This window comes from Haliotis cracherodii, unplaced genomic scaffold (assembly GCF_022045235.1).
Source record: "Haliotis cracherodii isolate W230 unplaced genomic scaffold, xgHalCrac1.p SCAF_25, whole genome shotgun sequence".
In the NCBI taxonomy this organism is placed as follows: domain Eukaryota; kingdom Metazoa; phylum Mollusca; class Gastropoda; order Lepetellida; family Haliotidae; genus Haliotis; species Haliotis cracherodii.
In genome coordinates, this window is record NW_027266281.1 from 9,021,413 (window position 1) to 9,031,624 (window position 10,212).

At 40.6% G+C, this 10,212-nt stretch overlaps 1 protein-coding gene across 1 annotated transcript; it reads left to right on the forward strand.

Annotated features, from left to right (window-relative positions):
* The first annotated feature begins 819 nt into the window (after positions 1 to 819).
* LOC139472779 (zinc finger protein 227-like) lies at positions 820 to 8,383 on the forward strand. The gene is made up of 2 exons (XM_071255249.1): positions 820 to 914; positions 5,378 to 8,383. Exon 2 carries the CDS (start codon positions 5,630 to 5,632, stop codon positions 8,345 to 8,347), a length of 2,718 nt encoding a protein of 905 aa, XP_071111350.1. The 5' UTR covers positions 820 to 914; positions 5,378 to 5,629; the 3' UTR covers positions 8,348 to 8,383.
* Positions 8,384 to 10,212: the final 1,829 nt, after the last annotated feature.

Genomic DNA, 10,212 nt, shown 5'->3' on the forward strand with positions numbered 1-10,212 from the left:
ATTCTTCATACAGATTCGTGAAATATCACGAACGATAGCTGAAGTTCCTTTTCAGAACACAGGTGAAAATGTTGTGCTCTGATCCCTTAGTTTTCGTTTTCTAACTGACTGACTTCTATTGTGCAATATTTTCTGTTGACTCTAGGATTTAATATTTTCTATCAAATTTGTTTGTTTATTTGTTGTTTAACGCCGCACTCAGTAATATTACAGCTATATGACGGCGGTCTGTTAATAATCGAGTCTGGACCAGACAATCCAGTGATTGATATCATGCTTGCCGTAACAGGCGACAATGCTTGTCGTAGGAGGCGACTAACGGGATCGGGTGGTCAGGCTCGCTGACTTGGTTGATGCATGTCATCGATCCCAACTGCATGGATTGATGCTTATGATGTCAATCACTGGATTGTCTGGTCCAGACTCGATTATTTACAGACCGCCGTTATATAGCTGGAATATTGCTGTTCGCAACGCTTAACAGTTGCAGTTGTGTTATGAGTTTAATTATATATTTGTTTCGAACCACAGCATTTAGACGAATGTCTCCTTGCCTATCTTCGGTCGTCGCTATTGCACACATCAGACAGTAGCACTGCGCGCGAGTATTCAATGGGAAGAGTCACGTCCCTTGGAAGAGGCGTACAACTCGATAAAAGTATCGCTACAAAACATTCGGAATGTACTGAGTGCCTCAAACGAAAGATTACAAGCTCCGAGCAGTGCTACAGCGTTCTTAATAAATATCGCAGGGAGTAGCACGCGGTATAGAGGAGTTTTACAATCCTTTCGGAACTATCCGACTCGCTCCGAATGGTATGTAAAGTAATGGCGAGAAAACATTGCTTGCCATGGCGAATCAGTGATTTGCATCAGCATAGATTTGCTTATGGATAGAGTTTACGATTAGGCAGGTAAGTAGCAAATCTGTATCCTATTCATAACGGCGACACGGTCAAACACCAACCGTATGCAGTGCACCCGTGACAACTCGCCGACTCCGAACCCGAGTAATCAATTGGCATCAGATCTGTTCTCGCTATGGCCCAGTTGTCAAATTCGTAAAACGACGGTCAAACTGTTGTTTGAGATTCCAGGGAATCGAGGTAATATTTTGCGACAATTGGCCTACCGTATTGGCTGTTAATAAGCACACAGAGAACTGGGAAACTGACATGGATTGTGCAGTGGCAGAAACTATCATTTTTAGTCACCTAGCCCTTGTCCTTAAAATGATAACATGTAACAACCCTTAAAAATGTCAAATTTCTACCATGATACCTTAACTCTTTGGGCCAGTTTGTAAAGTTTGTTGTAGCCAATTTCTAACTCTGGTGTGGTGTGTGTGTGTATCTGTGTGTGTGTGTGTCTGTGTCTCTGTGTGTGTGTGTGTTAATTATTTTGGCAAAGATTGTACTGTAGCTAACAAAGTTAGTTTACTGGCTAATGACCAGTTACTGCGGACAACCAATTATCGCCAACTCTCTGTTATGGTGCACACGTAGAGAAAAATATTTATCTGAAAATAATTAACAAAACTTACTCTGACAAGCGGGTTGTGTCATGTGACTACTTCACGCGTAATCAAAATTCCAACAACACAATGTAGCACAATCAGTTCTGTCATATCTTATTATCTGACTGTCATTTCTTCCCCAAACTACAAGTCTAAAAACCTATTTGAGCTATATTTCCATAAATGCATAACCCTCATATCACGAAATCCATAGCACATAGTGTTGAGGATAGATAACCTGTGTAATCAAATGTTGGGAATATTGGTTTATTCAGTTTGCTTTGTTTGTTTGTTGTTAAAAGCCGCACTCAGCAATGTGACGGCGTTCTGTAAAATAATCAAGTCTGGACCAGACAATTCAGTGATTGACTTCATGAGCATCGATCCACACAATTGGGATCGATGCCATGTATCAACCAAGTCAGCGAGCCTGACCACCCGATCCCGTTAGTCGTCTTTCACGACAAGCACAGTCGCCTTTTAAGGCAAGCATGGGTTGCTGAAGACCTATTTTAACCCGGAATCTTCACAGTTTGCAGAAGACAAAAAGCATAAAATCTTTGTGCGATACCACTATTTTTATTACCAGATAACATAGAAAATGTAATTTGTATAACTGAAGTGGTGAGCGTGATCTCGTGGCACATGCTGTTTAGATGATGGCGATAACTGGTACAGTTTGATTCCCTGTCGTCGTATTATAACAGAAATTTACAGATTTGTGTTTCCACAGACAGAAACAAGCATTTGCTCATAGTTTCACATAAATTAGAGTTATTGGCACAGTTAACTTTGTTTACAGAATATTTCAGAAATAACATGAAAAACTTGGCGATAACTGGTCGATGACCAGTAATCATTGATGTAGCTGACACTTTTCAGTGACATTTACCAGACACCCCTTCCATATTGAATTGTACTGTAAAAGAAACTGATAAACACCAAGAATATGGACTGTCATGTAAATTACTGTTTTAGTAGGGTTGCTTATAAAGATGACAGATTGATCTAGGAGTAGGTAAGGGGAGCTTATTGGAGCAGGACGGTAATATAGCGTGAGTGAGTGAGTGAGTTGGGTTTAACGCCGCTTTTAACAGTATTCCAGTTATATCGCGGCGTGTCAGCTTAATGTGGGAGGAAAGCCCGAAGTGATGAAGGTCTCAGACGTTTACCATTTCGTTGAAACCCACGAGCACGGGTATGGTGCTTGCAAACCTAGAAACATAATCGGGGCGAACCGGGATTCGAACTCACAATCAAAGGTTTCTGGCATGCCCAAGGGACGCAACTCTGCACAGCGAATCGCAGCGCCTTAGACAACTGGGCCACCCGTGCCCCCTTATGTAGGGTGAATACGGTAAATGCACCCAAAGAACTAAGTGTAACATAAACAGAAATACCATCCAAGACAAGTACCTAGGTCTATTTTGGTTTGCTATTTCTGAAAGCATAACATTTCATGATAATTGCCTTTTTCATAAAATATATCATACAAAATCATATATGGAGAAATGCACTTATTCAGATCACAATGTAGAAATAGAAATATGCAGTAAAATAAAATCCAAACGTATCAAATACGCAACGGACATTACAGATAAGCTACAAAAATTAACTTGTGCGTATCATTAAAATATTGTGAAGTAACCCTGCGTATTCGATTAGTATATCAGTAACTTATTTTGAAATTATAAACGGGCATTCCGTCAACCTTGCCGAACTCCACGATGATAGTTACATCACGATCATTAAAATTTTTGCCATCACACTTTCTTGTGGAAGTATCGTGGTATTTTTGAGTCCTATAAAGTTCTCGAACCCACACGACACCAGTTTGCAGGGACTAGATGAATAGTACTAGTGTTTTTTAAATATTTAACTTAAATACCCACATGTGTAAAAACTTGTGGGTAACAGAAATTTGAATACCCAGATAGAATTACTGATACCCAATGATTTTTAAATGCATGGGTAAAATACCCACAACACCAAAAACTTATTTGGAGCTCTGTTAGCTACTGTTGATAGGAAACGCCCCAACTGGGCCACACATGTAAGAAATATATTATTTTCCTACGGCTTTGGTTGTTGTTGATCCAAAGCTATATATTACCCAGTTTAAAGAAAGAGTGGACAACTGTTCTTTGCAAGAATGGCATGCCTCCTTAGACTTAAATGTATTAACCTTTTACAAGACCCAGAAATCATTGTTTGATTGTGAAAAATATTTATCTCTTCAAATGCCCTGGGAGTACAAACGTCTGTTAACAAAGTTTAGAACTGGCTGTAATTCTTTGGGTGTGCAGCATCTACGTAGGGGTGTATCAACAATGACCGATGATAATGTTGTGTGTGAACATTCCAACGCAATTGAAGATGAAGTTCATGTTGTATATGTCCGTAAACATTATGAAGACAAACGTAAACTAAACTGTTATTACCTAAATTGTCTGAGAATCAGTATTATTCACTTGAAAGCCTGTGTACTTCGTCATATATGAATGTATTATTGCCATTTACCAAGTTCTTAACACATCTTTTAAGAACAGTTCCGCTTGATAAGTAATTTTGTTAATTTGAGTCTGTATATCTTCATGTGGTAACTCAAATTATGATGTAAAAAGTTTTGTACTTTAGGTCACGTGGTCTTTAATGCAAATAAACCTGTCTTTCTGTCTGTCAGTACCATTTATCGCCATCTTTAAAGCAACCCCACATATAAGACGACCCCCCCTGTACAAGCCTTTAAAATCAATGCAAATTTATATACCCCATCTTTAAAACAAATCAGGATGAAGCACGTCTTCATCACATACACAATCCCTACCTTTGCAATAAAAACATGTTTGTCTTACGCAGAAAAAAATAACATGGTTTCCCTTCAGCAAATTCAGAGAAACAAACAGATCATAACAATTAAACTTAATCAATACAAGTTTATATATCCATTCTCTTTCCATTAAAGTTCATTTCAAGGCGTCAATGGCTGTTATATGGCCGTGGTTGCAATAGATAATTAATTATTTACAGACTGTTGTCATATAGCTGAAATATTGCTGAGTGCAGCGTTAAACAATAACAAACAAACCAACCACTCAAGTTTTATCTGAAATATGCAGCATGATGCAGTATTGATTTAAATGGGACATTTTTATTTTCAAAAATGAGACCCGATATTCAGAAAGTTTCAAGCCTTCATAAAATGTTTATGCCCAATGAAATATTATATTTTCTCACATAATTGCCACGAACTGAGTATTCATATTGTATCGGAGGATAGTCCAAGGTTCGTAAGCCTTGAAAAGGCCTTGACAAACACTGTGCTTGACTTGTTGCCCTCTTTCAAATTCGCAAAGGGACACGTAAACATTATTTTGAATAATATATGTAATTACAAGGGCGGTTACGATTCACTCATGAATCCTTTGAATCGATCCGTATCCCTTCATGCATTGAATTAGTTATTCATGGAAATAAGGATCAAATATTTTCGAAAAAATATAAAATGAGTGTTTTTAACCTAAAAATAGCCACAAGAACTAATTATATGCATAAATAGATTTCTTCATAGACAGCACTCTTATATATTTAATTTGACTGTAATGTGGTCACTGGTCATTGTTGCATTTTAGCAGATACTATCGCCGTCTTTAAAACGACCCCACAAATAAGGCGACCCCCCTGTACAAGCCTTTAAAATCAATGCTACTTTATTTACCCCGTCTATAAAGTGAATCGGAATGATGCACATCACCAGCGCATGCACAATCCCTAAATTTGCAATAAAAACGTGTTTGTCTTCCGCAGAAAAAAATAACATGCATTTCTATTCTAAGTCTTATATTTTGTTTTTCATTGCAGGGGAATCAGGCCAGACTGTCTGAATCAGTGTCCTGTTGATGAACCTGACCTTCTTGACTAGTACCACCAGACATGTTGGTGTTAGTGATTCATGTCTTCCGTACCAGTATAATGTCATACAGACATAGGGATCCACAAGATGTGAGTGTTCTTAAAACAGGATAGTCCTATCACATCACACAACTGATCAGAGAAGATTACATATTCAGCAGAATCACGTTTGATCCCCAACAATCTGCAGGTGTTCCCACAATGATCAGATTCCGTGTTCGTCAGACCCGGAGGACATGGCCGTGTGGGGGATGTGGGGCTGTATTCTATAACCAGGCCACACTGAAGGTTCATGTTCGCTCCCACAAGGGCAGAACTCCGTATGTGTGTGAAATCTGTGGACAGAAGTTCGTTGCCTTACCCTTCCTACACATGCACATGCGAACACACCCTGGTCTGAAGGTCAAGGACAGTGGGAAGGAATGTGATGTGTTCAAGAATGTCAAGGACAGTGTTTGCCCACATACTGGTAAACTAGCGTACAGGTGCGGTTTGTGCTTCAAACTGTTTGTGGAAAGAAAAACAGCTGTGAGACATCTTCAAAAGTTTCATAGGATTTATAGAACAGATGCACGAAACAAGAACATCTTGTCTGTGTATGGAAACAAGGACGTCGGTCAAGGTTTTTCAACAAAGGCTATAGCTGTGTGTGGAGGGATTCAAGAAGAGTCATGTTCTGATGGACTTGAGAAAAATGCCTACATAAGTGGGAATACAACGCTAGAGTCGCACAAGACTTCAGCAAATCTTGCGATGTATTCTTCATGTGAGAAAACTTCTACTAAATATGCCACTGACACCATTGACAGATCCGTTGCTAGCTCGGGTCTTGAATTCCCGGTAGACCAAACTGGTCCAATATCCAATTTACATTTGAATGAAAATGAGACTGGAGATTATGCAGACCGAGATGGTTCTGAAGCCATTGACCAAATTGATGCGTATGGATCTGATGTGAACACCAGTAAACCTGTTTTGAGAGATAGTGCTGGACTCCCTGGGGAGAATCCGTGTGAACAGGACTGGGGTAATGTCAGTGTTAATGATGTGATGTGTGTTGAAGGCTCCAAAGACAGCGAGCTGGGCGTTATGGTCATGGCGCTGATCGACAGCAGAGATTCAGAAAAGGATGCTGGTCAACCCGTTTTCGGTGATTTCAATGAAGGAGAGTTGTCCACAAAGGTGAAAACAGAAGTTTGTTCAGGTGACGAATTCAAATCGGTTGATGTCTGGTCAGCAGATAGCGATGATACTGATATATCTGATGGGGAATGGGAGAAATTGAGCCTAGCGTTTGCCGAGTCTCATGCAACAGAAGTACAGTCAGCATTGATTAGCACCAAAGAACATTCACTGATGGGTACTGAGGACCATTCATCTATGAGAGGAACCGAGGAACATCCATCATTTCAAACAGAGGAGGAAACTCAGAACATGCACAACATTGAACCAGTCTCTCCCGAGGTATACCTTGATCACCCAGATGATGAACCTGACGACCCACTGGCCGATGATAATCATGAAATGTCGATTTCCAGTAAGGCAGACTTTGAGAGCGCTTCTGACTTCTGCCACCAGGTCATGCCGAGGCAGTTTACAGACAGAGGAAAAACTTTCACTAAAGCTGCCATTGGTGGAGAGGTTCCACGGAAAAAGACAAAACACGAAGGTTACCAACAGAAATCGTGGACCTCTGAATACAGGAGGAATCTTATGACTAACAGGAGAAAAAACGCACTTACAAAGATCTTCAACTGGAAGGCGTACACAAAGGTTGACGCCAAACAGAAACAGCCCTTGAAATGTCATATATGTGACGGTTCGTTTGTCGACGAGGCCAGCTTGAAGGAGCACATGAGTCGGCATGAGGGCACCAAGACCCACTACCTCAAGTGCAGCCAGTGTCCCAAGGTGTTTTCTTCCAAATACACACTGTCCATGCATGAAAGGATCCACGCTGAATACCGTCCCTTCCATTGTAAAATCTGTGGGAAAGGGTTCTACCAACGGGCCAATATCAAAGTCCACATGCGCGCCCACACAGGGGAGAGGCCTTTCAAATGTGAGATCTGTGACAAGGCCTACAGTGTCAAACTGTCTCTTGCCGCTCACTCTAGGACCCACACGGAAGAAAATAAATTTGCTTGTGATAAATGCAAGTTCTGTTTTTCGAACGAGGAGGATTTGATAAAGCATCAGAAAGTCCATGCGTATCAGAAGTCCCACGAGTGTCATCGATGTAAGAAGAAATTTTTGAAAGCATATCTGCTGGAATTTCATCTGCAGCGAGATTGCGAGGATAAGAGGTACAGCTGTGACCAATGCAACAAACACTTCACTTGTTTCGACTATCTCAAAGTTCACCAGAGAGTTCACACTGGAGAAAAGCCATTCGGCTGTGAGGTTTGTGGCAAGTTTTTCAGCCAATCGGCAAACTTGTCGAAACATTTGAAAATACATAACAACATCCGCTCTTTTGAATGTGACATTTGCAAGCAGACTTTCATCGAGAAAGCGTCGATGATCGCGCACAGACGGATCCACACGGGAGAAAAACCTCACATGTGTGACGTCTGTGGTGTAGCCTTCTCGAGCCCTTCCTCACTGGTCGTCCACCTTCGAGTACATACGGGAGAACGCCCATACGCCTGTGAGATGTGCGACAAGACCTTCACCTCGTCAGGCAAGCTTCGAGATCATGTGCGAACCCACACCGGCGAAAAACCCTACAAGTGCAAGATCTGTGACAAGAGCTTTGCTTTGTCCAATGGTCTGGTGAGACACACTCGGATCCACACTGGGGAACGCCCCCATGAGTGTGATATATGTGGGGAGAGATTCATGAGGAAGGACAGGCTGAGGAAACACATGGGTGGCCATGTGAAGAAACAGGTGGATGCTGCATGGCCACAGACATGATGTTGTAGAGGACACTTGTAGGAGTGGTCATTGTTAAGCTTCAATCTCATTTAAATCAGACCTTAGTTCTTGCTACTGCTACACAAAGATCTGAAGACATCCAATTAGGTGTCACGTCAGAACAACCTTTCATCCAACCAATCAGAGCGTCGCTTACCAGATCATAAAAATGACAGTCGGAATGTGATTTCTAATCATACAACCTCGAAAACTTTTACACGGGGTATTCCGAACGATAGTTACAGGTTTAACGACTGAATCCATACAATCTAGACCATCTATTAGCCATTCGAGAATGTTCTTTTGTTTAGGTTTCAAATTTGTAATCGGGAATTTGTCAAAATATGTTTCTAAGCGTAGTCGCCAGTTTGGAATTAGTGCTGTAAAGCACAAGAAAGCTGCCTTCTGATTGGTCATTCTATTTGTCGGGCAAAGTTCGCGCAAGGTCGGTCTGACGTGACCCGTAATGGGATGTCCTCAGATCTTTGTTTAGCGGTAGCGAGAACTAAGGTCTGATTTTAATGAGATTGTGTTAAGCTTTGAAGTCAAAGCAGGGATAGATTTTTTTTGTCAAATGTGCCACAGGGTACTTATAAAGATGTTCAGGTGTCTCCTTTAGAATTAACATGATTAAAGTGTGGCAGCAAGAATAATAATTTTGATCTTTCATCGAACTCAGCGAATGTCATGTCACTAAGGCTAGATGTCTTTTCTGGTTCATCTAGGCACAGGGAACTTATTGTCCAGGATTCTAAACAAAGTGCCCTCAGCAGGCAATTGGGGAAAATGGGGATATTTATTATATAAAGCCTGTGATAATTTTCCTTTTGTTCAAGTAAATTGGAACAAACTCCTATTTCAGTGTTCTTATCTTATTTTTTTCTAAAGTATTCCCCTTGGCACACTTCAACACCAACGGACACACATAAACATTTGTATGAGTGGCTTGGTGCACATAATAAACAACTTTTCTATCCCCTCTCAAGATCACATACTTTAGCAGCAAACTTTTAGCACCCCAGTACCCGTTGATATAGAATACTGACTTAAATGATACAAATTGCTTCAATACAATTTCCGTTGTGATGGTGGCTCTCGACATTGTATCTTGATAGACAGCTTGTTCTTCTCATATCTTGATAAACAGCTTGGTGTATATATGTTGGTAGACAGCTTGTGTGTATATCTTGATAGACAGCTTGCTGTGTGTATATCTTGATAGACAGCTTGCTGTGTGTATATCTTGATAGACAGCTTGCTGTATGTATATCTTGATAAACAGCTAGCTGTGTGTATATCTTGATAAACAGCTAGCTGTGTGTATATCTTGATAAACAGCTAGCTGTGTGTATATCTTGATAGACAGCTTGCTGTGTGTATATCTTGATAGACAGCTAGCTGTGTGTATGTCTTGACAGACAGCTTGCTGTGTGTATATCTTGATAGACAGCTAGCTGTGTGTATATCTTGACAGACAGCTTGCTGTGTGTATATCTTGATAAACAGCTTGCTGTGTGTATATCTTGATAAACAGCTTGCTGTGTGCTTATCTTGATAGACAGCTTGCTGTGTGTATATCTTGATAAACAGCTAGCTGTGTGTATATCTTGATAAACAGCTAGCTGTGTGTATATCTTTACAGACAGCTAGCTGTGTGTATATCTTGATAAACAGCTAGCTGTGTGTATATCTTGATAAACAGCTTGCTGTGTGCATATCTTGACAGACAGCTTGCTGTGTGTATATCTTGATAAACAGCTAGCTGTGTGTATATCTTGATAGACAGCTAGCTGTGTGTATATCTTGACAGGCAGCTTGCTGTGTGTATATCTTGATAGACAGCTAGCTGTGTGTATATCTTGACA

Excerpts from the sequence above, each read along its gene's own strand:
- LOC139472779 (XM_071255249.1), top strand. The coding sequence starts at position 5,630 with ATGATCAGATTCCGTGTTCGTCAGACCCGGAGGACATGGCCGTGTGGG.